General features: G+C 46.3%; 2 protein-coding genes across 2 annotated transcripts in view; one reads left to right on the top strand and one right to left on the bottom strand.

Moving 5' to 3' along the window:
- cplane1 (ciliogenesis and planar polarity effector 1) overlaps nucleotides 1-22,262 on the bottom strand; it is a 51,591-nt gene extending 29,329 nt beyond the window's left edge. The window contains exons 1-24 of the mRNA XM_088912235.1: nucleotides 22,170-22,262; nucleotides 19,718-19,853; nucleotides 18,986-19,121; nucleotides 18,347-18,466; nucleotides 17,296-17,528; nucleotides 16,528-16,634; nucleotides 15,991-16,147; nucleotides 15,754-15,857; nucleotides 15,364-15,546; nucleotides 13,426-13,684; nucleotides 12,613-12,768; nucleotides 11,587-12,278; nucleotides 10,650-10,849; nucleotides 9,860-9,940; nucleotides 9,358-9,522; nucleotides 8,187-8,360; nucleotides 6,533-6,761; nucleotides 6,008-6,153; nucleotides 4,751-4,968; nucleotides 3,743-3,907; nucleotides 2,605-2,740; nucleotides 2,134-2,243; nucleotides 1,183-1,347; nucleotides 511-622 (exon numbers count right to left, since the gene is read on the bottom strand). Coding sequence (XP_088768361.1) covers nucleotides 511-622; nucleotides 1,183-1,347; nucleotides 2,134-2,243; nucleotides 2,605-2,740; nucleotides 3,743-3,907; nucleotides 4,751-4,968; nucleotides 6,008-6,153; nucleotides 6,533-6,761; nucleotides 8,187-8,360; nucleotides 9,358-9,522; nucleotides 9,860-9,940; nucleotides 10,650-10,849; nucleotides 11,587-12,278; nucleotides 12,613-12,768; nucleotides 13,426-13,684; nucleotides 15,364-15,546; nucleotides 15,754-15,857; nucleotides 15,991-16,147; nucleotides 16,528-16,634; nucleotides 17,296-17,528; nucleotides 18,347-18,466; nucleotides 18,986-19,121; nucleotides 19,718-19,798 — 4,129 coding nt within the window. The 5' untranslated portion in view covers nucleotides 19,799-19,853; nucleotides 22,170-22,262. The remainder of the gene's footprint in view (nucleotides 1-510; nucleotides 623-1,182; nucleotides 1,348-2,133; nucleotides 2,244-2,604; nucleotides 2,741-3,742; nucleotides 3,908-4,750; nucleotides 4,969-6,007; nucleotides 6,154-6,532; nucleotides 6,762-8,186; nucleotides 8,361-9,357; nucleotides 9,523-9,859; nucleotides 9,941-10,649; nucleotides 10,850-11,586; nucleotides 12,279-12,612; nucleotides 12,769-13,425; nucleotides 13,685-15,363; nucleotides 15,547-15,753; nucleotides 15,858-15,990; nucleotides 16,148-16,527; nucleotides 16,635-17,295; nucleotides 17,529-18,346; nucleotides 18,467-18,985; nucleotides 19,122-19,717; nucleotides 19,854-22,169) is intronic.
- A 1,263-nt stretch (nucleotides 22,263-23,525) lies between these two features.
- On the top strand, nucleotides 23,526-24,833 carry ora5 (olfactory receptor class A related 5). Its single transcript, XM_088912234.1, has one exon. It carries the CDS (start codon nucleotides 23,526-23,528, stop codon nucleotides 24,594-24,596), a length of 1,071 nt encoding a protein of 356 aa, XP_088768360.1. The 3' UTR covers nucleotides 24,597-24,833.
- The last annotated feature ends 3,054 nt before the right edge of the window (nucleotides 24,834-27,887 follow it).

The following is a 27,887-nucleotide window of genomic DNA, read 5'->3' as shown; positions in this document are numbered from 1 at the left end:
CCACATAGGACTGTGGTTTGATACAAACTAATCAATGTGTAGAACACCTCAAGTCATTTCTGCTGTGGCTTTATCTCTGTGTGTTGCATTCTGGGATTTCCCATGGGTACTCATTCGCTCATGCTGCAGGCATAACACAAAGCAGGCTGAGCATTAGTATTGGTGCACAGCATTTCACTTACTTAGATTTCTTGTATCAGGCACGCTTTCAAAAACTGCATCAGAGAACCCCGGATTTGCGAAACCATGACAGGACATAAAAAGCAGATTGGAACTGGTGTTTAAATATTAAATTAAAAGTACATTTCCTTTTGGTATTTCACCATTTGACCTTTAATGTATTTTGAATGGAATTGCAGGACACTTTGACCAGTTAGAAAACAGTTAAACCCACTAGCATCTAAACTTAGTGAGGCATTAAAAGAGGAGAACAAATTTACAGTATTTTATCAGGTGTCTGGTTAGCTAAGCAGTATGCAATATGTGGCGACTGAGATAAAAATGGGGTACCAGTGACAGTGGAGCATCGCAGCCGCTTCAGGAGGGAGCTGTACTTCTCTCGGAGAGGAACCCGGACCGAGTCGTCCTCATCAGGAAAGGCTCTAGCTATAAATTCAGCCACCTGGGAAGAAGACCACACAAATGCAGCTGCCATGGAAACAAGAGGACATACCGTAATGCCTAGTGGTGTCACTGACTAGAAAGCCATGGGAAAGTGAGAGTGGCAAGGATCACTTTCCTACTCATCTCCACGAGCTCCACACTCACTCACGCGAGCTCACAGTGAAAAGCTCACTCCCCTCCTGTGGTTTTCGATGAAAAACCCCTCTGGAATGCCCAGCTATGGACTGTGCTGCAATGCCTTGTGGCAGATGAACCCACATTTTTGTGCAAATCACTCTTTATTGGGTTTGATTTTTCAAGAACAATCAGTAATAACAACATTCTCCCCTAGCCGTCCCACACAGTCTATCTACCACAACCAGAACAGTTTCTCAGGGCCACAGATTACAGAGTCTAGGAAATCAGCTCCTTCGGCTTTCATCTATCGAGTACATGATTCTTACCAGCACTCGCTAAAGTGTGTATTTAAGACGTGCAAAAAACCCAAGGCTGCAGTTTTTCTCTCTTTCGTTAGATGCGTTTATGGTCTTCAGGCGGGCTCACCAGTCAGTCAGTTACCTTCTTCGTAGGGGGCAGCTCTCCAATGAGACTGAGGACCAGGTCTTGCAGGATTTCCTCGGCGTTCATGAAGCGGGCGAAGGGCAGCAGGCGGCAGGCCCACTCCAGGGCCTCCAGGCAGTGCTCCACCACAGCCGAGTCGCACTGCAGCCCCCCTGCGCCAGCCTGCAAGCACACACCGTCATCACGGCCGCCCCTCAGACCCGACCGGCCCGGTGGCACCGCTCTGTGCGGTCCGGCCCCTAGATAGACGGGCCAGTGCACACCTCAGGATGAAGAGAAAACTAACAGTTCTCTTCCGGGCTGGTCCATGGAGTCAAGGACTCTGTCCTCACAGGAAACTGCTCTGTTTCTCAATACAAACAAACTGATGAGATGGTATTAAAACTGACTGGAAAAACTTTGAAAAAAGTGGACTGCTGCCATGGAGCCACAGGCCTGCAGCTTGCATGAGAACATTTAAACAATCAGCTAGAGATAACATGAATTTGTACTAATTAAGAAAATAATGACTCCAATTGAGTCAGTTCAGAGCTCTGCTGGAACAACAACCAGAAGGCTTGGATGCACTCCAGGGCTCTGGGAGACACCTGTAGTGACAAAAAAAATCAATGTGTCGGGCAGCGAGCTTTTTATCCGTTGTTATCACAAGGTCATAATGTTTCCATAAGGAAGCCGTCCCCGACTCAGTTGGCAAAACATAAAATAATAATAATTCATTTTCACTTATTAGAAAATCCTGGCCCGAGCCCGAAGTTGTACATGAAAAAGCGACCCAAGCCTGACGGGGCCCGACAAAATATTGGGTTTTGGGCCGAGCTCGGGTAGCAGACCTCTGAAGAGGGCTCTTTTAGGTAATGTGTTCTTTGATCATTTTTCCTTGATGAACATCATGGTCCTTCCCACCCTGACCCGCTGAGTAGTCTCCCACGTCTTCCGCAGGAGCCCTACCTCCAGGTCTTGGACACAGCTCCGTGCCCTCTGGTACCTCCTGCAGCTGGCCGACAGCTGCTCTCGGACATGACACATCCAGCACAGGCCACACAGCTCCCTGAAAGACGCTGAGAGGAGAGCAGGCCATTCATGAAAGGCAGCTCCATTTATCACTGCCATTTACAAATGACAGTATTGTTCATGTGACACATAGCTATTACAGTCATTAGAAAGCATGCGATATATTTATACTTCATTTTCCAAGCAAAAAGTGTTTACCACAGACAAAGCTTCCTGTTGCTACAGCGCATATCTGGCTTAAATCTCGCAGTGCGTAATGTTAAGACTCTTGACAAAGTGCTAAAAATGTATTAGAGATAGTTCTGTTCCATTTAATACACTGTGGTCTTAAGTATGTTCTTTGATATGAAGTTTCAGAGGAATAACAGCGGATTTGGTTAAGTCCAGCTGTGTGTCCAGGACTCATACTTATTGCCTGTATGGCGACTGGATCAGCCTGGCTGTCTCCTGCGGGCCCAGGTCTGAAGAAGTTCCTACGGTTGGCGTATTTCAGCAGCCCTTCTGGGAACACGCCTGCTGGAGCCTGAGAGGCCTTCAAACGAATCTGCAAAGCCAGAAACAGACAGGGCACTTACACAGACAGGCACCACGAGTACCACAGATCCGCAAAGGTTTGAAATCAACTGGAAATGGGCAGGTACTATATTGTTTTCTGGCACAGAGCGGCAATAAGACTTTAAGCGTCTCATTTCAAACAAACGACCTAGAGGAGGGATCGTGCCAGCCCTTGCCAGCCCTCTGTAGGTGTCTCTAGGAGCTGGGGGGGGGCTAACAGCTTCAGGACAGCACTGCTAGAACACTCCAAATCAGAATCAGCCACATCACAGCACAGAGCAAACAAAAATATCCCACACACTGAGACACACACACAAAAACATCATAAACTGGAATGCTAGAGAACCCTGAACAGGCACTACACGCTAGCCGAATATGAGACCAGGGTAAGAAACCGCAAAAAGAAACAGGCCCAGACGAAGGCTCAGTGATCACAATCTGGCCTTTGAAAGTGGGTGACACAGGAAGACATGGCTACCCAGACTATGCTCCCACTGGCAGCGGGGAGAAACAGAGACACAGATGCGCTTTCTACTGCCCTCTGACAAATGTTCTGGGATGAGACATTCTTCCCCAAATTAACAAATTTAATCCCAGAACTACCAAACCTGCCAGAATCCAAACAGCTCTCAATCCTGCTTGGAGAAGGGGGAGGGAACTCAGTTGAACTGGCAGGACAGTATGTGATCTCCTGTCATAGCCTGAGGAACAGTGAGCCTGTCTCTCGATAATATTCTACATGTTGTATGTAAATGTCTGTATTGTAATGTCTGTAGATGCTGTGTTAACTGTATACGCTTCAGCAACAGAGCAATTAATCGGTCATACCAATAAAGCTTCTTGAGGTGAATAATTATAACTCATAAATAATGACGTAGTCCTTTATCACCACTGATAAAGTGGTTCTGGAGCTCTTAGTGTGACTGAAGGCGTAGTCTGTGGTGCAGGAACAGTCTGGCAGAGAAAGTGCCACACGTCTCGAGAGGCGTACCTTGTCAATGACCCGGCGGCACCGCCTGAGGTTCTGGACGTACCACTGGGCGGCCGGGAGGGAGCAGCGGGCCGCCCGCAGAAGCAACAGGACCCTCTGAAGCACGCCGGACACGCGCTGACGGGAAACCAGCTCGGACATCAGCCCCGCATCGCCCGAGGCGTCCTGAGAAAGACGGAGAGAGGGGGGATGCTCAAACAGCACCCAACTGCGTCACTCCGGCACCTTTCCCACAAATGTGACGATATGAGAGGGGGGACGCTCAAACAGCAGCCAACAGCGTCACTCCAGCGCCTTTCCCACAAACGTGACGATACAATCGTTCAGAGTGTGCCTGGGGGCATCAACACAACGCGTCTTGAAGGGATGTTTAAATGTTTAAATTACTGAAACGTAAGTTCTGGAGTATTTAAACAAGTACATGAACAATTGCACTAATAACACATAAAAGGAAGTGGAGACACAGTTAATGACCATTTTGATTAAACCATTTCAGACGTCTCTCGATGGATTCAGCTTGCAAGACCAGACTCACGAAGGTGCCGCAGCAAAGGGAGCACTCATTCTTCAAACAGCCGTCACAGGAAATGACTGGTTTAAAGCCATTTAAGAACTCGTTTACAGTCTACTGCAGGGCAATATGTGTGCAGAGCCCTGCCGTGCTCAAACAGCTCATCCCCGAGGCAGGGATAACACAGCTGCTAAACAACAGAGCAGTCAGAAGCACGTCCACACCTGCAGGCCCAGACTTGTGCACCGTGCAGGGACTGACGCTGACCATCACGCAAAAATCCAACATGAACACAACAGGTAAGGGCAGCAAGGTGACCTAACTAGACAGATGCTATCTTTTATTTTTCAAGGTGTTCCATTTAATACAATAGCTCTTTAAATGTACTATAAACCAGAACCATTCTGATGTTTTGCTATACTTTGGTGTCTAGTGAAAGTGTGATAAACCATTTCAAGACTGAAACAATGGGAAGGTGTGCGAGGCACAGGTTGTACCTTGGGGTCAGACGCGGGTTGTGGGCAGTACAGTGGTGGGGCAGGTAGGTAGAGCCCTGGGGGCACAAGAGCACTAAGCTGGGCAGCCAGGCCCTTGGACGTCTCCATGAGGACACTGAAGGTCTGAGAGAGGATGTCCACTTCAGCCATGACAGCTGCCTTCAGGATCTCCTGCACAGAGACGAACAGGAGGTCTGCATCCTCCTCTTCGATGGAGTCTGAAAGGAAGAAATCAGACTTCCAACGTGAGCATCACGCTACAGAAACCAAAGGGAACAAGCTCCTCTCAGCTGGGGTTTTCACGGTGCGGCTGTTAAATTCTTTCTTTTACCTCATTTGCTCAGCACATTCATGTCGCTGTGAAGCGAGAAGTACCCGATTCTGAGACATTTTCTCTTTCTTTAAACTCAGGAATCATTCAGTCCTGGAATCTGCTCAAACTTTAGTGATTTTAAAACTTTACAAAGCTGCTTAATTCATTTTTTTTAATGCTCTATGGTTCTTGGAGCACATGGAGACATGTTCAAGTCTTTCACTTCTCACTGAAGGAACGATACACTGGTCAGTCCTACTGCAGAAGAATTGCTGTTCGATTTGTGGAAGGGTTTCCCCAGTGACGGCTGGATAAGTCTGGACAGAGTGCATTGGTCGTCCTTTACCTGGGACCCCAGCTCAGCATTCCATTGTAGCTGTAGCTACATTCGAGCTTGGAGAACAAGCAATTCATAGAAGTGCAATCCAGAGTCATCTTCCCAGAAGCATCACTGAGTAGCAGGAGGAACAGACCTGCTAGCTAAAATTCTAGTGGTAAAGAAAAATGCTTTCCTTCATCACAAAACAATGTGATCCTGTCTTCTACAGGATATTCTGTTCCCAGGATATAAATCTGACAGTCTTTATTAATTTTAAACACTTTAAGCAAAACTATTTTCCTCTGATACCCCTGAAATTTTAACTTGCCAACGGCTGATCAGTTAGGCCGATTGCTGTTCTGTGTCTTGTACAAGATCTGTTGCAGAGTCAGCATCAACAGGTGGGGTGGGGGAATGGCGCTTTTGGTCACAACACTGTATAATTTATCTTTCACTGAAAGGATGTCTCAGAATTAAAAGGCACAGGCATTAATATTGTACACCTAAGCAACAAGACCCAGCAATTTAAGGAGATCCGAGTTGTGAGGAATTCTGAGCCACATTGCAATGTGACAGATGTAGTGTCCAGGTGATTTAGGGACAGAGAAAGTATGTGTGAAAGTACCTGTGAAATGCCTGTATTTCTTGGCACTGCTGCTGAGCTCGGACTCCCCTGGGTTGGCCTGACTCCCCAGCAGCGACTGTAGCTTCTCCTGAAAGAGCTGTTTTGGCTGGAGCTCCAAGGGAAGGTGAAGCTCTCTCCACTTCAGCCTGTGAAGACACCGCACTTCATAGCAACCCGATCAGGACGACCAGAAGATAATCGGAACAAAGACCACAGCAATCAGACGACTGGCACCTCCAGCTAATAGGAAAATGGCCCTTGCATTACAACAGTGAGCCGTATCCAACTTTTCTAGTCTAGAAGAACTTTGCTTCGGCATTCTAATGTTCCAGGATTTTGTGTGACCAAATTCCAGTAGGAAAATTTTTACCAACGCTTAGGAATATTTCCATAACTGTCTTTTATGAACATTAAGCAACATCCACAAATCATTTTGGTAATGAGTTGACTAACAATGGAATGACCAACCTTCAGATGTTAGTTAGTGTGAGAGTATTACTTTGTCTGCGCGGGTTAAATACTCACTCTGCCAAGTTGAGGTTGTTCTGACAGTAAAGCATGTAGGCCAGGCCCAAGGAAACCGCCATCTTCCAGTCCCCCAGCCGGTGGGCTAGCCAGACGGCCTCTGGCAGCAGCCCCCCGATGAGCAGCAGGTCCAGGGTGTACCCCACCGTCCACACTCCCGACAGCTGCTGCGCCCGGGCCGCCTCGGCCACGCGGCCGTGCCGCAGGGGGATCGGGCGAGGCAGCCCAGCTGAGAACGGACAAACGTGCAGAGCTGACACACGGGGCCCCACCACAGGCCACCACAACCCTGCTTTCTGGTTTAGTACGTAAAGGGTCTGGCATCTATTCCCATAACTCACGGATAAAAATGCATGTGCTGGGTTATACCCATCACAAACCTGACGCTGAGCTACAAAGAGCCACAGCACGGGTGCACTCTCTACAGCCATTACCCATGCACAGCTACAAGCAATCCCTGCACACTGCAGCCATGGGATAGTTACTCAGAGTCAATTAGAGTATCACTTTCCAAAAGACAATCTCTAAACTTGATTTGTACTTAGTTATTGGAACTGGCACACGGGGATACCTAATTTATAAAAGCCGGGAGTGGCTCTTATAGAACACAGCTGTGAGCTAAAATGAGCATAGAAAAGCAGCAGCTCCCAGGCCAGGGGGGTATGAAGACCTGGAGGTTAAATCCTTTTAGACTGAAGATCAAATTTGTAATGAGCAGGCAGAAGAAAGTTAGTCTAAAGAAATTAAAACGCCTACAAATGGTTCTTTGTAAATCTTACATCACTATTAAAATAAAAGCACAGTGTGTGGGTATGTGTTTTGTTTTTCTTATTCACTCAAGATCAATAAAAAAAATTAATTAAGTCAATGATTAGGAACAAGTAAAGGTATATTCCATGTTGCAACTTTGTGTTTCTTTTCTTCGCTTTTCAGCATGGAATAAACCTTTACTTGTTCCTTTGCAGCCTACGCACGTTGATGCAGCCCCCCACTTGACTTAATCAGTCAATTATTAGTAGATCAACAAGAGGTTTTCATCAGCTCACTAGAAAAGACAGTCCTTGTTATGTCACAGATCTATCTTCCTACTCAGGTAGTTTAACTCTTCATCAGCCGTTATTGTCTTCCATCCTTCTGTCATCCCTACTGGTGATGCCACCACAACCAGACTTACTGTACAATCCCTGAGCCAAGCAGTTCTCAGAGACTGCCTGTAATTCGTTCTGCTTGCCTTCTGCACAAATAATTAGACAAAGCTCATGAATTCATCACAGCACAGCATATTCATGGCCAGGGCTTCCAATATGGGCTCTGAAGGTCCACATGTAAATTAATTTTATGAAAGGTTTAGCAAATCATGGGACAGCGCCTTTGTGGAACATTCAGAACCTCTGCAAGTAAAGACACAGAACTACTGCCCCTCCCAATTACATTTCATGCACGATGTGGAAGCAGAGAAGGTGAAATAGGTGCATGCTAACTTGCTCATTAAGCCTGTGTCTGCCAACCTGATGTCAAAAGAACTACTCCGAGACCCTGTTGACCTCGATTCTCATCATAGACGTAGCGGCTGTCCTCGGCACAGGTCTTGATGATGGCTTGGTTGCCGGATGAAGATAAACGAGCTGTCATCCGCGGCGGGCGCGACTCTTACCTGGCCTGATGTGCACGGGGGGCAGCACATCTACGTGGTGAGGGGGCAGGACACCGAGAGGCTCGTTGGTGAAGTAGGCTGCCATGAACCGCGCCATAGACTGCACCACGGCCAGGGCGGCCTCTGTGTGCACCTCTCTGGGGAGCCCGGCTGGGGAGAAACGGCACTCGTCCACTGTGGAGAAGAAGGGGAGAGTGAGCTGAGGGCAGCTACTGACTGGCACAGCTATGGGCAGTAGTGATAACGCACCTGCATTAAAACCGACCGTTCTACTGGGGATGCTGGGTCACACATACTATACAGACAGCAGACCGCATGCTGCATTGTGAGTAAAGCAGACAGATGAGTGAGTATAATAACGTGACGGATGGCACAGGATCTAGTCCCAGTTAAAGAACTCATGGCCACCCTCATCAAACACCAATATCATTACTTAATGCTTAGTTTCTTTGCTTGGTTCTAGATCTTGTATCACCTGTTTACAACCCCTCTTTCCGAGCAAAACTGAAAATTATGTGCCAGTGATATATATAACACAGAGCCCCTCTGTTAGTGCAAGTGTGATCCAGTTTGCTCAATAAATATCTCATATGAACGTGAAAGAGGAAAAACCTGTTTGAGAATGTACCAAGTCATTTAGTTAGCCCACCACGCCAGGCGGGTAAGACATGCCCACACTTAGCTCTCTCTCCAGCATTCACAACAGATAAAGTGTGGGAAGTGTGTGGGATGTCTTTGTCATCCACACACAAACATAAGCCCTTTGTCATACACTGTATGCAATGTGATCAAACCATTCCTGCTCACACAATAAAAATATTTGCTTCATCTTTAATTAGAAAGCAACTGTTTCATTGTGCCCATTACAGGTAACCTGGGCCCAAATTTAATCAAAGTATTCCTCTCCTGCTATGGACAGCTATACAATTCTCTCAAATTCGACATACCTTTGTGCATATTTTGATTAGAATAAAGTCAAAACAGTGCGTTCAGAGATAGTGGAAGCAGATCTAAACATTGCCTTCATAATCATTATTTTAAATGATTTAAGACGTGTAGTTTTGGCTGCTTCTGAGACTGGACCAGTCCGTATTCAGAGCTGCAGGAGAACAATGACACCAGATGAAGTGTCTGTCCCAATGCAGAGAAAAAGACAGTTCTGGTTCCTCACCGGTGACGTCTGTCCTGTCCTCAGGGAACAGCTGGGCTTGTCGGAGCACCTGTCTCGCTAAGTGGTCACACAGGCCCTGGGCGGCACTCAGATTGTACTGGAACAGGTGGCAGTAGAGGATGGCCAGGTAACAGCGGGTCTCCAGGAAGCAGGTTCTGCTACTGTCTGCAGAAAGACAATTATCAAGGATGCTGGGGAGTAGGATAAAGGAATAAAAAGAGAGAGGAAAGGATGCAGCAATACAAAATGCGCCTGCAAGGCAAACTACACTCTTGGGGCCTCTTTCATTATCAAAATTACCCCTCTAGAGCAAAATTATTTCACAAAACATTGACTCAAAAGCAGAGCTGCAGGTGCATACTAGATTATGTACACAAACTAGAAAGCAATTCACAAACTAATTATTAACCTAAACATACCACCTACAGTATAACCACCCATAAGCCTAACCACCTGACCTTTAAGCCCCACTACCACATGCCTCAAAGTGTGGCGCCCATACCTTTGCCTTGCTCTGCCCACAACGCTGCCTTCCACAGCCGCAGGCTCTCCGGGTAGGAACCCAACAGGAAGTGCTGTTCTCCTAGGGACACAAGTACACAACAGTGAACATCTACAGAAAGCACAACAAAAATCTAAGATATTTCTCCCATTCAACTGTTATGACAACTGTCTGTAATGTAAAAAAAATAGCAACTAAATGATTAAAATGTATGCATTCTCTCTTACAAGTCTTTCTCCTCTGAAAAATCAATTCAGGGACTTCCACGTCTCCAAACCAGAAAAGGGATCTGCTCAGAACTCAGTTGGGGCCTATAGTCCAGAGGTTGCTGGTTCAGATCTAGGCTAACGATCTGTGCTGGTTCAGATCCAGGCTTGTTGAAGTAGGACACTATGAACTGTGCCACAGACTGGGGAGCCTGGCTGGCACTCCTCCACTGTGGAGAGGAGGGAGGCAGATCCAGTGGCATGGTTAGCAGCTAACCATGTGCCCTGCTCCCCTTGCCGTGATATATACTTGATCGAGCCCCACCAGGATGAGTGCAAGTGAAACAGCAGTGCCTATAGCTGCTTCAGTGATCTTGGTGTGAGCCTGCACTTTTCTGTGGGAGCTGTGTGAGACCGTCTGACTGTCGTGCAGCGTGAAAAGAGGCAGCCCAGACTTCAGGGCATGCGTGCATAGGGTGGTGTCAGTAAGCAGTCAGCAGGATATCGCCAAGAGATACGCGACTTCCAAACTTCAGAGAACACTTCACTGTTTTTTAATTGAAGAATCGGGCTGTGGATCACACCTGCCACAGAGCGTAGCCTCCTGCTGGCTGCCAGCCTTTGCCCAGCTGACTGCAGCACTTGCTGAATCTGAGCGATGACCCGGGACACCTCGCCCGCCTCATGCAGCAGCGAAGGGTGGTCCCCACGCCTGGCCTGGGTGCGCAGGTCCGCGCGGTACACGAGCGCCTGCCGGTACAGCGCCTTCCACAGCCCCACCAGCCTGGAGCGGACCGAGAGAAGGCACACGACAGGCACTGATCAGACCCTTCTTAATGCTGGTGCGCGGAGGAAATGACCTTCTTGAGATGCTGCCTGGGTGAACAAAACTGCCCATTCCAAAATGTGCCCATTTTCCAGTTCATTTGATTAGGAATGAACTGTCCGTCTGGTAAACTGAACTTTCAAAACACCAAACGGTACTTTTTACATATGTATAAAATCTAATATATCTAATATAAAAGTGAAAGTCACATTGCTGCGAGGCTGAGGCAGGACCCTGATGATGGCAACATCTGAACAAACAGAACATGCTTGGAGAAAATATACTCTATATATAAAAGATATAGTACAGTGCATGGTTTTGACATAGTCAATCAGGTAGAGGAACTGCTGCTGATGACAGCTGATTTCCCATGGGTTTAGAGACTTAAAAATGGATGTTTATTGTTGTTGTTTTCATTACAAAAGAGCTGTCAAACTTCTAATGAAGAAGGCTGTGGTAAAGGCTCGAAAAGGGAAATGATTAGAGTGCCTGACTACCTCAGCTTCTCATTTTTTAGCCACTGCATAGTACAATACTAAGCTCACTAAGCAGACAAGAACCTCACCTGGGACTCAAGTCTCTCCCTGTCTGTGTGTCCCAAGTTGGGGTATGCGAAAAGACAAATTCCTAATACAAGAAATTGTATATGCCTAATAAAGTGATCTTATCTTATAAATGGCATGAAGAAAACCTGCCTGTCAGAGGGCAGCTTTCGGACATGGACGGCCCCGGATGTCCACTCGTGGCTGTGCTCCTGCTCCTGCAGGAGTGGGGTGCAGAAGGAATCGGAGTGCACTGGGGACCCGCGCTGGGGCTGGTATGTGGCGTTCAGGCTGCGGGAGGCCAGCCTGAGGACCAGTAGGGCCCCCGAGAGGGACTGAGCAGAGACCCGCTGGGGAGCGAGCAGGAGCCGCGCTGTCTGCTTGGTCAGCTCCACGGCCTGGCCCAGGCAGCGGACGTGAGGGGCGTCCCAGGGCAGGAGGGCGAGGAAGGCCCGGAGGAGCCGCAGGACCCGGAAGACCCAGGGCTCCCTTCGCAGGGCCTTCCACAGCTCCCTGTCCACGGCGTCGGCTGGGCCAGCTGGGAGCGGGCAGCCGCCGAGCTGCAGGAGGCTAGCGAAGCGGACAAAGCAGCGCACCGCGCACTTCAGGAGCCGCTCCTTCTCCGCCACCCTGCCCAAAGAGACCCCCAGCGTCCAGACGGTCAGGAGGTTCCTCTGGATCGGCTCGAGGTGCACGGCGGCGGCACCGGGCACAGCAGGTGTGGGCGCAGGCGCGGGCTCAGGCCTGGCATGAACGGTGTCAAACATGGAGGCGAACTCCAGCCGGCCTCTGTCCTCCACAAACCGGCTGGAGAAGACGGTACCATCGTCTGAATCGTCTTCACTCTGCAGGGCAGGAACAGAGGCGCAGCCGTGAGCAGCCAAGAGCTCTCGGAGCAGGCACATGCCACCGAACCCCGATATTCAGACCTGGGGCTTGATTCAAAATCCAATTATTTGGAGATTAAAAGGGGTTTTTTGAATCCTGATCTGATCCTGACCTGATTCCAAAAATTGATCAATTACATTCTAAACACACCGGAAAAACATTTAGTTGACATCCTGATCCAAAGAGGCCATATAACAGCACAATAATATAACCTTGAAACAAATGGAAAACGCATTCACTGAGTGATTTCACGAGGAGCGACCCGACAAGGCATTTCAGCATGCCACTGACCTGAGAGTCAGCCGTCTTCTCATGCAGCTCCGTCGCCATGTCCGCCCCCAGCAGGAAGTGGGGTACAGTTGTCAAGGTAGATTCCCTGGGCCGCAAGTCCTGCAGGCTGAGCATCTTCAAGGAAGACATAGACTCCAGCTTCAACCTCTCGTGGGGCTGACAGCACAAAAGAGACACCATTCCCGTCAGAAGTCAGAGCGAGGCGACCTCAAGTGACCTCAGTTCGACATCGTAGACAAAATCAGTGTTTTTTAAGAACTCGGGAACAGCTTCCACGACCAGGATTCAGAAAACCACCGGCCTTCTTGGTAATAAAACTGATTTCAGCCACGTACTTTTCTCTTTCAGAGTCAGTATTTTTAAGACACCCTTATTTTCACACTTATTTGACCAATTGTATAGGTGCCTACACACAAGCCAGACTGCTGCAGGCTCCATGACCCTCAAGCCGAACTGGACAAAACATTCCAAGCTGCTGTTCAACAGTTAATTAATGGAGAGAAACCTCAAATTTAGTGTAGGGGAGCAGATACATGTACAATATGAAAATATTTTGGGTAATTATAATTGAAAGTCAAGTAGAAGTAATAAGAATGATGTTATTTGTAAGTTTTATTTAGTGAGTGAATAAACATTTAGCTGGCTGGGAAAACTTGGCACCGTACGTGTGACGCAACACTAGGCGCAACCCCACTGAGCAGCTCGCTGCTAACTCTGGGTGAAGTTTGGGTCCTAACAAAGCCCGAAACTCAGGACCTCCCCCCTGCAGGGCTGGGCTCAACGGTTTCCGGTTCCGGCTGGATCTTGTTTTACCTGGGTGGTCCCAGCCAAGCCGCTCCTCAGCTGCTCCAGGCGGCTGGCTGTGTCCGCCAGCAGGCAGGCCGCGAGGGAGGAGGCGGAGGCGGGGCTGGCCACGCGCAGGACGCTGGCCATGTAGCCGTCGGAGACGATGAGGTAGGACAGACGAGGGTGCGTGGTCACGGAGAAGCGCTGCCTCAGGAGGTCCTGCGCGGAGGCACAGGAGCTCGCTGACTGCTGGGCATCCTGACTGCTCAGCTGGGGCATGGGGGGCCTGGAGGGACACACAGCACCACCGGGAGTCAGCTGGATGACTGTAGGGATCCCAGAACTCGTTCCGAAGCAGGAATATTGCACAGGAAATGCTTCGTTCTACCTGATCGACAAAGCGATCGAGTGAAAACTGTGTCTTGATGCCTGGCAGTGTGAGACAGAGTGCAGATAATCCACAGGACAAACACTCGATTCATCCTCAACCACCAGCCTTGTGCAGACCAGCCAATGCATTTCCAAAAGAACACCTCTAATCATGAGGCCAGTTTTGCTACCTCAGTTTTTGACAGGTTTTATTATCCCAGCAAATACGATGATCAAAGCCCATTCATATAGTTTTTTTATTAGCTCTCCAGCTTTGTTTTAAAGTTCATTGGTAGGTCAAATAACCTGATTTCAGGGGAGGGAGATGACTAATTAACTTAAAATAAAAAGGGAAGTTGCAGAACAGAACTGCATATTGTCCACCTTTCTTTTACGTTATTTTAATGTCAGGCACGAGATAATGTGAACACAGGCACCAGGGAACAGAAGTATGCTTTATTTTCAAATAGGTCTACGGGCATGTAGAAATGAGAAACACTGGAACAGCAGTCACACTGAGCCCTTAAAAAGCCCAGAGCCCCAGCAGCAGGCTTATGCCGTTTGTTACTCATTTCCATTCGCACCAGCTAACAGGATGAGACGCTTGTTCCACCGTTAGTTTCGGCCATCTTTAAATTCCTTAAAATCCAAATTCAAACCAGTCAGACATCCTTGTGTACCTTCATGAGTGCCAGGCCAAAACACTCCATCGCTGCTGAGAAACAGCACTTGGAAAGTATGTGAACTAGGGTAACAGTCCAAACTGCACGTGCAGGAAAAAAATGAAGTGCGACATGCAGCTGTCAATGCAAACTGTGACATGACACCTCAACACTGGCTTTAAGCCGTGTAACATCGCCTCGCAGATTAGTCCAGCACTCTCGTACTTACGTGGCCAACAGGACACAAAGGCCATGTCGGCAGAAGAGAGCTCAGGACGTGAAAGAGCAGAAGACTACACAGAGGAGAAAGAGAAAGATAGAAGAAAGACCAACAGTGGTGTTAAGAGCTGACACAGACAGTGGATGTATGACTGAACCTCACAGTCATAGTGCCTGTGGGGCTGGCAGCACAAGCAGAGAGGGTTCTGCTACAGTGCTCTCTAATGACCAATCCTGTGATCGAGCATTCCTGCCTCCGGCAAGAATTCTTAATGTCACTCTGCTTTCTTAAGTGTGGCCGACACGGACTGTAACACACTTCAAACAAATCAAAGCGGAGAGCGCAAGGAAATGGAAAAAAATCAACATAAAAAGAATCACCAAAGCCAAGCATACTGTAGTCATGAAGTTGCATCACATATACTAGTGGAAAAGAACGGTACGGTGTAAAGTTACGGTACTGTCATGTCATATGTCATGTTCTTGGACAAAGTGTAAGACCAGCTTTCTTCTAGAACTGTCTAGTCTCCTAGTTAACAAATCTGCGTCAGTGGACAACATCCTTAGGGATTAAATATGGAAATAAAATGAATTAACTATTTTTCAGAAACAGTACTTTTCTAATTTAACTAATTAGTCAAGTGTGACCTTGCAACCAGGGTGCAATGGTGACACTGTCGCCTGCAGCGCTTAGCCCTCCCACACGGCGACTCACCTGAAGGTGACCAGGGGGTGGAGGGGAATGAACTCCGCAGGGCCAAACTCCATGGAGCAGCCTGTGGTGGAGAGGGTGAGCAGGGCTCCCAGGCGCGTCACAAACAGCAGGGCTCCGCGCTTCAGCACACAAGCCAGGTACAGGTCGTCAGGGGTCCAGCTCATACTGCCCACCCAGTATGACCTGCCGAGCACAAAGCCCATGGCTCGCGTCAGCACTGACTGCTGCACAGCTTCCACTGACTGCCCTTCAAGACACTGACAAACCCCAGCCTCCAGGACAATCTGAGAAGACCCCGTGGGCCAAGGATATTCCAACAGCTCTATCAATAATTTGCGGAGCGTTACAAGCACTGGGTCCTGGCAAGACCCCTAGTTTCCAGGTACACACCTGGCATATTTGCAAGGGATTCGGAGGTCCTTGCTGCCACAGCCGCGGAGGCTGCTGGAGATGGTGACAAAGTTCAAGGTGCTGACAAAGAAGACCTGGGTAGCCTGCAGAAGGAATTTAAGAACAGGAAAACACTAAAAAGACCACGAGCAAAACTTAACACTTTTAATCTAACACAAATTACTCGCACAGGGAAAAATCACAAACTTGGAGACTGGGCATTTTACTATACAGTACCTTGGGATCCTTCTGGTTCACAGCAACAGCGAGCACCAGTCCGTCTCCAGAGAAAGCAGAGACCAGGGCTCCCCTGGATTTGACAGGGTGACAGGGGGGAGTCATCCTGCCCATGGGGAACATCTGAGTGACCCACTGCACGCTGTAGGGCACCAAGCTGAGAATGACACAAAGCAATGACCATGCCTTTCTTCTCCCTGAAGAGTACAATCCCCAATGTACAAAGACTCTTCTCTTTCCCAGCTGGGAGTTTTATGCAAAAAATATAGTGCAATTATCTTGCACATATAGTTCTTTTCACTGCACTCACTCTGCCAATGTACCTCCTCCAGAGAAGGAACACAGCATCTATTTATACACCTGCGGGCATTTTTGTGCCCTACGTTCACAAAGCATCAGTGATCACGGTGTCTTTTCTTTATGCAGAGGTACATAAAATAGAAACTGAATTTTGAGAAAATATAGTTGTATTAAATTTTAATACACTTTTCTGGGGCTCGAATTGACAAAAACAATCAAGAGAATTTGGAGCCAAACCTGTGACGTCTTTCTGCACTGTCAACCGACTGTATCTTCAGAATGGTAACAGCCAGCTTTTCTTCAGAGGTGAACACAAACGAACACAGGCAACAGTCCCCAGTGGCCTGCAATACGATACATCTTTAATTAGTTTTAGTATTCATATCCAGGTGACTTCATGGATCTCAATTAGAGGGAACACCCTCCCATAAGTTACAACAGATCTGTCTTCTGACCGCATCTTCCAATTCAGGGTGGTGGGGGGGCCAGGGCCTATTCCTTGAAGAAATGAGCACAAGGTGGGATACACCCTGGACAGAATGCCAGTCCATCACAGGACAAACAGAGACATGTAGACACTCACACTAGGGCCAGATTCCCCAGAAGCCAATTAACCTACTAGCACGTCTTTAAACTGTGGGAGGAAACCAGAGTACCCACAGCAAACCCGTGCTAACATGGGTAGAGCATGCGCAGATAGTACCCCAGAACTGGAACTGAATCCAGGGCCCCAGCGCTGCAAAGCAGAAATGTTGTAACGCCACCTGTTACAACACATTTATACAGTATAGTACAGTACAGTAGATATGAATTGTAAATATCCATGGCATACACAAAGATGTATAAATCTGAACAGATCACTGATTTTCTTTTCAATGATCAATGACCAAATTTCAAAGGTTCCATACATTTCTGCAGCCCAGCCTCATGATCTCCTCATACCTCAGTTTTCCTCTCAAGATCTCGCACTCGCGCAGCTGCAAGCAGGTTTTTATGATCACTTACCTCTTCCTGAATGAAGCGGCCGTGCAGCGCCATTTCTTTGTCAGCGTGTGTCGGGAGGACCGTGGCCTCTCCCGGCAGGATCTGCGACCACCTCCCCTTCACTGAGGGATCCTTCACGGTAGTCATGTCCCTGCTCGTGGTACTCTCCCAAAGAAACACGAGTCCCGTCACCGTAGCAAGAAGGACCCGCTTTCCGTCCCCAGATACAACCAAGGACAGCCTCACTGAGCTCTCTGAGGAGAAATGAGCCACAGAGACGCTCACTAAGACATGTCAGCCCAGGACAGCCTCACTGAGCTCTCTGAGGAGAAACGAGCCACAGAGACGCTCACTAAGACATGTCAGCCCAGGACAGCCTCACTGAGCTCTCTGAGGAGAAACGAGCCACGGAGATGCTCACTAAGACATGTCAGCCCAGGACAGCCTCACTGAGCTCTCTGAGCAGAAACGAGCCACGGAGACACTCACTAAGACATGTCAGCCCAGGACAGCCTCACTGAGCTCTCTGAGGAGAAACGAACCACGGAGACGCTCACTAAGACATGTCAGCCCAGGACAGCCTCACTGAGCTCTCTGAGGAGAAACGAGCCACGGAGATGCTCACTAAGACATGTCAGCCCAGGACAGCCTCACTGAGCTCTCTGAGCAGAAACAAGCCACGGAGACGCTCACTAAGACATGTCAGCCCAGGGCAGCCTCACTGAGCTCTTTGAGGAGAAACGAGCCACGGAGACGCTCACCGACACATCGGCACAGGTGAGAAACAGAATCGTGAATTGGTAATGTGACTACAGATGGCATCACAGAATGCCTGGTCACACGCATGTTGACTTATGAAAGACGGCAAAACTGAAAACAAAAAAGTAGATATAAGCTTCCCTTTAATTATATATTTTGTTTTCATTTTTAGAAGTTTAACATATAAATACATGACCTCCTCTGTAGATTTGCCATTCCTAACACTGGCCAGGATAAGACCTGCTGAGGGAGCAAAACGTGACAGAGAACGTGCTGTGGAAGCAGTTGAATCCACAGCATGGTATACTCTTACCTTGAGAATCCCTGACCACCTGAGCAACTTCTGGAGCTGAGGCCACCATCTTTAGGCAGTCCCGGTCCCTGTTCCACAGGAAGAGCTCTCCAGAGCTGAGAAGGCCTGCCAGCCATGCACCTGGAAGCAACAGACCAGCTGAACAGTCTCAAATATAATCAGGAGTTAGATTATAACTTACAGTTGGCAAATGTCAAGACAAGGTTATCAGGAAATAAATAATACATCTTGTGGTTAGCTAAGAAGGGAAGGTAATGCATGTCTACATATAGAAGTCACTCAACGATAAAACATGTTTCAAAAGGCTGTGGATAACAATTTAAAATTTAGCCATGAGTGCGAGAAAGTGAGACACGAGCTGAAGGTTCAAAAACTTTTTTCTTCATTTCCACATATTTGTATGAATATCTTCACAGTCCACATATCTTCATATCTACAAAGCCAAATACATTTACCCGGGTGTATCTGAAGATCAAGGTTAACGTCTTGTCAATCTTTTAAGCTACTTTTAAAGAACACAGGGGTGTTCAAAATGGAATTATGCCACAGTCTGTTTGTTAAGGTCTCACATATAAAACTCCTGCCTATCCACCCAATGGACTGCTGGACAAGCTTGATGGTCATGCAGGGGAAACTCACCGTTACCGGACCCTGACATGGTGATCACGTTTTTTAGCAGAGGCTGAAGCTTGGGGATTTTCTTCTTCGTTCTTCCAGACACCAGGTTGATCTCGCTGATCCGCTTGTCATCCAGCAGGAAGACGGACTCCTTCTCCTTCAGAATTTACATAACAACTTGAACTCACATGCACACCATCTTAGAGTTACAATACGAGTATCCAGGACAACTCATTATGGATCTCTCACCATTCTAGTTTCTTAAACCCTGTCATGCAATAACAACCTGGCTGAACTCTCCATCTCCACTTCCATTCTACTCTGATTTATTGAAAAACACAACCTTATAACCAAAATAACAGTTTAATATGCCTTCTTTTACATGTTGATTAAACTAACCAGCGGAATAAAGCCTGTTGTAATAACTGTACGCCTTTCTACTGTTTTCTTGTAGGCAATTCAGAGAATAGAGATTGTAATCAATAAGAGAGAGCTACAGGATAACATTATGACAGACAGCAGAAAGCCTTTTTTTAGTAAAATGACAACTCCTGGCATCTTATCTTCCCACAGTCCTTCTGAACTTGCACCGTAAATTTGATCTTTTTTTTTGCACAGGTGGCTACATCAGGCCCTTTGTGACACACAAGGCCAAGATTTAGGGACGGGGGGTCACTTGCACCTGCTCCAGCCTCTGCTTGGTGTGTTTTGTGACCTTGCAGTTGGGGGGAATGCACAGCGGAGACTCCTCACCTGCCCCAGCCAGCAGAACGCAGGCCATGGTTTTCTCCTCTTGATGCTGGAGGACTGCACCACCTCCAGTTTCACCTCCATACTGACCCCACAGCAAAGGTCTAGAGGAGTGGGCTTGTAATCCACGCCACTGTGCCTGAAAAAGACAGGAGAACCGTTCATCCAACTGAACGAATGGAACAGGAAGTGCAATGAAGGGAAGACGCAAGAGGAAGAGTCACACTCCTGTGTGTTTTCCAGTGGCTTCTCCCACATCATTGAGAGCAATCACAACAATCCTACACACCTGTTCTCCACCATCAACAGACTGCTTGAGCCAAACCACCCCACCACATTACCTACCTCATCCCAACTCTGAAACACATTCTTAGAGTTCTCTAGCTCCGAGTTCAACAACATCTGGCATCACATTCTCTCTGTAATGCATATTACCTCTGCACCTCCTCCCTGCAAGCCTAGTTTTGCTGGTTCCCTTCTCTCTAACTCACTCTGCCTGACGCTGCATGCCTTAGTCAACTGGTATCGTGTATGAAATCCACCACTTGCCTGTTACATCCCATTCCCACTGTCTTATTTCAATCCTGTCTCTTTACTCCCTGCTCTGTTGTCCTCAACATAATAAATGAGTCCTTGAGCACTGGTGTGGTACCAACAGCCTTCAAAACAGCTGTTGCTACTCCATGCCTAAAATAGCAAACATGGCTCTGGTCAACCTAAACAATTTTGGCCCTCTATCCAGTCTAGGCTTTCGCGCAAAAAAAACAGTTAAACCATCTCATTAGAAATGACCTCTTCGAATCTCCCCAATCTGGTTTCAGACAACTACACAGCACAGAAACTGCCTTGGTTAGAGTCACTAATGATCTTCTTATGGCTGCTAATTCTGGTTCTCTTTCTATCCTTATTCTCCTTGACCTCAGTGCTGCTTTTGAAACCGTTAACCATAATATCTTACATTATCATCTTGAGACTGTTTGGAGTCTCTGATACTGCTCTTATATGGTTCAAGTCTTACCTCACTGATCACTGATTTTTCTCTCGGAGGTTTCAGTTCAGAAATTGGACTCTATTCAGCATGAACATGTTACCTCTTGGTCAGCTATTAAGATCACATGGTCTAAATTATCATTTCTATGCTGATGATACTCAGATCTACATCCATACTAAACCTGACACTGAAGTGGCTGTCTCTGAACTGTGTAATTGCTATATAAAATAAAGTTGTTATTATTATTAAAATGATCTGTTGCTACACAGGGATTAGAGATTTGGAAACAGAACGTCTGACAAACTCACGTAAGTGCAATTACCTCACAGGTATTCCTTTTCAAGAAATAAGCACCCCGCCATCTTAAACAGAAAATAATATTTAATTTATATAAATAAGGCAACCACCACTTTCGAAATATTAAAATTAGACTTGTAAGTCAGCAAATCCAACAACTCCATCAGAGCAATTAAACTGCGTTGATTTTACACGCTGCTGAAATGGTTCATTTTCTCCGTGTCTTAGACGAGCTCATAAACCCCAAATTCGGTAAATTAGAGAGCTTAGGCTGAAATAAAAACATAATACCCCGCGATTCTCCAGCAGAACTGGAGTTCAATTACGTTTTGTAACTGCAATTCCGAGAAAGTAAAAAAGTAGCTGGAATGGATTGGAAAGACAACTGAAATAACTTGAAATCATTTAACTCCTGGTCTCCAGCACCAGATGATAAAGAGTCACTTGCTTAACCTGAAAACAGCGTTAAAAATGTCCATCGCCATGATCAATAACAGTAAAAGAACACCCTATTGTGATTTAACCCCTTCTGAGTTGCGAGCTGCACGCAACTTTTATAACTTGCCAAATTAAAACTACAGTACAGTTTTGATGAGTGAAGGCACAGGTCTGCGAATTTAGCAGACATACAATATTTTCTTCCTCGCTGCTGTCACGGATTTACAGTAGGATACTTGCACGTCTAAAAGTAACGCGAATTAACATTTTAAATGTACTTCTTTAAATGTCCGCAGGTAAATTACAGTAGCTTAAAACCGCAGTTTCATAGGAGGTGATGAAATAAATTAATTTAAATTTCAATAGGAGACAGTCGCAGTGCATTCCTTGAAAAACAACCTGCATTTGTCAGTGAAGTGTGCCTCTTTCCCCAACAAATAACAAATAATATGTTGACGCGGCAAATAAAAGACTTAAAATCTCTTGCAACTAAAATGTAGCACTGCTTGTTACTGTACGGTTATGGTCTTGTTCTATTTTTCGAGAAACGTAGACCTAATTAAGGAAACGGTTCACCAAAACGAAATTATAAGCGCAAACGCTAATGTAGGAAAAGAGACAGGCCAGTTCCTGGGAGACAGCTTGTTTTCCTTCCCAGCCGATTGAATACAGTTACAGCGCCGCTAACTGCAACAACAGCCTTCCCTTAGACATTTGGACATTTCTTACCGCGATTCATCTGTTCAATGGATAAACGTCTTTTTAAAACACCTTGTTAACATCCCCGCATTTAAATCTCCCTCCGCTTCCGGAATCCAGAACAACTTCCCAGGTCTTCGCTCAGTACGTAACGCATCCGTGGTTCGGTTGCCAACCGCCTCTCCAGCGGCCGCCGCTGCTGCAAAAGCCGGGAGAAGCAGCTCAGTTCCCGGGAGCTGGAGTCGCTCCACAGCGGCCTCCGCCGGGGGCTGGGGGAACTGCATGTTACTGGCACAACCAAGGGGCGGTACAGTGCTCAATTCAATACATTCCCCGTGAAATCTGTGTCCGGATTACTGTCGCACTGCCAGGATTTCAGGGTTTTTTGTGCAAGGGGAAAGACCATGCAAAAAAACAAACAAACCGAAAACACAAAATTTATTATGTAAAAGAAAACGATGTTTGAAGTAAAAATTATTTTACCTCCAAACCTATCAGTTAAACATACTGTACGTCTGTCCGATAGCCAAAACAAAATGAGAAATTCTTTAAGAGTAAACCTATATAAATAATGACGCATTAACACTTTGCAGGGACAAAAATAAGTTCATTTTTGTCATGCCGAGGTGTACTGTATGTTGGCTTCATCAGTGTTGAAAAGCTTGTGTTATTAATGTTGTTGTTTCTGTTATTATTACGCAAGAATTAAACGGTGTACTTGAAACTTGATGAATTGTGCTAGGCTGCTATGAATTGTTAGGAAATTAAGATTAATAATTAATTAGGATTTCGAGAGTGGTTGCAGCGACATCTGAAACACAAACAGGTTACTTAGCAAGTGCCTATTAGTTGGCTTCCAAAATATGTGTACACCAGTAATCTGATGTGTTGTGACAATTTACAGCACATGTTTTAGAAAGATGCCTCATTTCTCACTAGTCTGATGCAAGCATTCAGTTAGGGGGTTCACAGCACCACCATCTCTAGCCAGATACAATTAAATACAAAATGAGTGAACAATTTCATTGCACACAATGCATTGTGATGGCTCACTGAAGGCAGGAGAAATCTAGAAAACATACCAATCCAAATTTTATTGAACATTTGCATCTTGTGCATCTCTCATGCATAGTATGGGTGACACGTCCATTCTCCTACAACCGCCCATCACTGTCAATGAAAGACGTTCAGCTGATTGGAGGAGAGACTCTGGCCTCCAGTCTCCTGGGGATTTTTCATTGGACACAGGTGCAACCCCTTCACTTTATCAGAGCTGTTCTTTCTGCCTTTCCTAACAGAGGCAGCTGAAGGGGAAGAAATCCACTCTGTCTTCGGAAAGTGCGTGTTTCTCAAGTACATGTGTATGTTCCTGTTTACGCTGGTGGCATGGCTGCCGTAGGTGTAATAGAATCGACTGTCCGGGCGTCAATGTGCTTCTTGGGGATAATGGGAAACAGCATGCTGGTGTTGCACTCCCTGCCGAGCAAGAGGAGTCACCTCAAGACGTCTGAAGTCCTTTTCATCAACCTGGCCGCCTCCAACTTGATCACCAACTATCTGGTGGACCTGCCCGACACCCTGGCCGATATCGCCGGGCGCTGGTTCCTGGGAGAGGCCTACTGTGGGATCTTCCTGTTCTGCTCGGACCTGTCGGAGACCAGCAGCGTGCTGACCACGCTGCTCATCAGCGTTTTCTGGTACCAGAAGCTGGTGGGCTCGCTGAAGCGCGGCAACGCCCCCGTGAAGCTGGACAGCCTTCGCCTGTCCTGCGGCCTGCTGGCGGCCAGCTGGGGCGCAGCTCTGGTCTTCAGCATCCCCCTCCTTTCCTTCGTGACCGTGGGCAGCAACAGAACCGCCAGCCAGGACTGCCGAGCCCACTTCCCCACCCACGCCTCCAAGCAGACGTACGAGGCCACCTACCTGACCCTCGCCAATGCAGTGCCCGTGGCTTTCATGGTCTTCACCAACCTGCAGATAGTGATCACGTTGCTGACGCAGAGGAAACGCATAGAGGCTCTGAAAAAGGAGGCCCGACTCCAGCCCGCTGCGGAGCGCGCCCAGCCCACGACCACCGGGCCGGATTCGCCTCGGGGATTCTCGTCGGCCTCTACGCCCGCCGGCAGTCAGACCCCGAGCAGTCAGGTTCACGCCGTCCCTGCCGGGAAGGGACGGCTGGACGCTCTCGCCCGTGCAGCGGCAGCAGCTCCTCCGCGGTCCGGGAACGCACCGCGCCAGCCCCCGGGGGCGCAGGTCAGGGCGGCCATGAGCGTGGTGGCGGTGGCCAGCGTGTTCCTCGTGTGCTGGGTGACCCACCTGCTGCTGCGGATCGCGAGCAACGTGAACGAGTCGTCCGCCATTGTGGAGATCGCCAGCTACATCGCAGCCTCGTACACCTGCATCATCCCATTCATCTTCCTGCACGGGGTTAAGAAGCTCTCCTGCCGGTGCTGGAAGTGACCGCCCGCAACACAGGGACTCGCACTCCAGGAAATCACAGCTCAGGGTATTGGATTTGTGTGAGCTTTAAACTCCTTGTTTGTTGGCATTAGGTCAAATTGATTCGCATCAAAAATGGAGATATGAAATTCAGACAGATGATTTTAGGCACAAGACCTATCATAAATAATTCTGCTTAACACTAGCACTAGCACAAAAAATGAAATTACACCATTATAAAATAATATAATTACTATGAATGCCATGAAGTAATAAAACTCATGTTCTTAGGGAGTGTGCATCCTGTCTGCATCTGACTCTACATTATTCATGAGGAACATATTTAAAGATATAGAGTATCTGACTACTAGAGAAAATCTAATGTATTGCAATTATTTCATTTTTACTACTAAATTCTTTTTACTACTAAAGAATGCAAGAGATAAAGCAAGATGCATTCATGAAATCTAAATATCTAAGGAACACAAATTTTAAAAACAGGGAGTCAAAGTCAGATTGTGTTTTTAGAAATGATTCTGCTTAGAAACCTGTTCTATGAAATAATGCTTGTCTGATTCTGTTGAACTTTTTCATGATTTGATACAGCATATACTTCCTCTTAAAGAAACCCTGTGTAAAAAATATTGTTTTCTTTTAGCTGAATGAAATTCTAACATTTGTAGCAAGCTGCTACAGATGATTATTATTGTTCGTAGCCCGAGAAGGTTTCAAGTATAGTTATATGTCCAGTCAGTGACAAAACAGTAACGGTAACAGTAGTGGTTCCTGATTCAGGGAAAAATGTGTTTGGATTCTAAAGCATCTTGGAAAAGCCGGACTCTTTTTCAGGTGGTGTTCCTGGGTTCTCAGCAAACTTGTCCTCAATCCTCATGTTGTCTACATTTTGTTTAAATCGCGGGCTTGGAACAGCGTCCCCACTGTTCTACTGCATCCTAATGGTACAGAAGAAATACAAGCAAATAAACTATTCATAAACACCAATAAAGAGCACCTGGGGAATTTGTATCTTCAAAAATTGAGTTCTGGAGCAGAGCTGACCTATAAAATAACTGCCTGACTTGAGCCAGTGTTGATATTAAGGACGTAGGTAAGCAGGTAACAGTCCATTTAACAGATAAGGAGAGATACTAAAAAAAATGCAAAAATACCATTGGTTCCAATATTCATTTATTGCATTTTTACGATCTTTCTGTATACTAAAAGGTCTTAGGGACTTTTGGTTTTCTTTCCAGTACAGAAAGTCACTACCAATATGGAACACTAGTTTTTTGCTGTTTGTTATTTCACATCTTACTCTTTGGATATTATGTTATGACTTTATTGGTCTGGCACTTTTAACAATTGATTTACATTGATGCAGCTGGGTATTTTTATACTGCTTGTTTAAATCTTGGCCAAAACCTCCCAGGATTTAGGCTTGCAACCTGCTTGGTAGGATTCTAGAGCCCTCAAAACTGCTCTGTATTATGCATATCCTTCATGGTGTTCAGAAACTGTATCTATCCTGTATTAACTGCATCAGTCTCATTTTAGGTTGATAATATACAGGAAACCAATATTTAGTGTACATGAGCCAAGAGCTCTTTCAGGAAAAAAGCCAGTGTTTCTAATTAAGTGCAACATAAAAGCAGTGAGCATTACTTTTTAATAGTTCAGGTGGGTAGCTGCGTCAGCATGCATAGGCTGCAAAGGAACAAGTAATAAGTTTATTCCATGCTGAAAAGAGAAGAGAGAAAACACAACGTTTCAGCTGTGGAGCGTTCTTCAGGTAAGACGCCCGAAGAAGGCTCCACAGCCGAAACATTGTTTTCTTTCTTCTCTTTTCAGCATGGGATAAACCTATTACTTGTTCCATTATTTTTTAATGTTGAGTTGCTTTCACTTTTGCACTTTTCACCTGGAAATTCTAGGCCCTGTTACTGTGTTTTCTTTTACTATCTTTGCTACGTTTTGGGACATGTTGTGTTCAGTCTCAAAGAATAATTCATAGAATTTTGTTAGTTTCCACGGAATTGGACAGTTTCCATACACATAACTTAGAATTGTGAATTAGAATGTGCGATACAATCATCTAATGACACACTGATCCTGTGGTAGTAGGCCCAAATTACTTTGTTAAACTACAATCAATGAAGAATGGGTTTCCAGTAGTGGCCAACTTTAAAATCCAAGATCCAGCTGGCTAACAACTTGAAAAAAAATGTTAAACCTCACAATCTATTTTGATCAATAGGTGTTTTAGAATAATTAGCTCCAGGACACTATAGAACAAGCAAAATCTAAGTCCATGTTTTGACAAACAAGAAAGCACCAAATTTCACCCTTACCTATCACATCTTCCCTTTACTTAATTTACAATTTTCAAGGTCAATCAATCAAAATCCAATTGTCCATCTCATTAACCGCATCATCCCAGGAGAGTTGCAGTCATCCAGAGCCTCACACAGCAGGGGCAGGAGCTTCCTTGTTCCTAATTACCTAAATCATCTGTATTAGATAATTGGTGCCGACAGCAGGTGGACAGTTTGACAATGAGAGCTCTTTAACGCAACCAGCAGTTATTAACAAATTATCTTAGCAGGTGCTAACTTGCCTACTAAGGCCCATCATGCAGTCCCTTGCTAGTTGCAAAATGGTTCCAAAAATCACATCATCACAACACAATAACTGCTTATCCACTTGACGGTCTTAGTGGCCCGAAGCCTATCCCAGTAAGTTTGTAAGGTGGGAGCTTCCAAAAATGTCACAGAAAAAAAAAGCAGCAGTACCCCTTAAGCATTAAAAAGATGAAAAATAGTATTATGCACTTCAGGAAGATCATGTTAATAACCTCAGAGACCTAATGGTTATTTACGTACATTCATGTCTGAGAACAATTTAGCTAATGTTTTACAGACATGAAAAAGCTTGACTATACAAACATGACCTCTGCAAAATAAAAAACACAATTATGAGTTTGTGGTGCTTTAACAAACATTTGTAATTCACATGTACATGGAGTTTAATGAGCTATAATGTAGTCCGACAGCATCTGTACCACCACTTGCACTTTCTTACCACATAGGATCAAGCAGTCTCTGATGAACCAATAAGGGTCTGTGGAGGATCTTTTGTACATTTTTTTAAACATCTTGGACTCAATGTCTAATTAACTCGTTAGGGAGTATCGTGGTCTCTGCATACATTGTCCTATATTTTACACAAATATTTATTTTTTAAAAATTGGGGACTGCAGTGAAAACGGCCCTCCGCAGGAATGGAGAACCGCTCTCGGTCTACTTTCTCAGCTCG

Source organism: Atractosteus spatula, chromosome 3 (assembly GCF_055471065.1).
Source record: "Atractosteus spatula isolate fAtrSpa1 chromosome 3, fAtrSpa1.hap1, whole genome shotgun sequence".
Taxonomy (NCBI): Eukaryota; Metazoa; Chordata; class Actinopteri; order Semionotiformes; family Lepisosteidae; genus Atractosteus; species Atractosteus spatula.
Note: the sequence above shows the minus strand (reverse complement) of the source record. Positions and strands in the feature narration are given on the sequence as shown.

Bases quoted from the DNA above. Each gene is read 5' to 3' on its own strand.
- ora5 (XM_088912234.1), top strand. From the start codon at position 23,526: ATGGCTGCCGTAGGTGTAATAGAATCGACTGTCCGGGCGTCAATGTGC.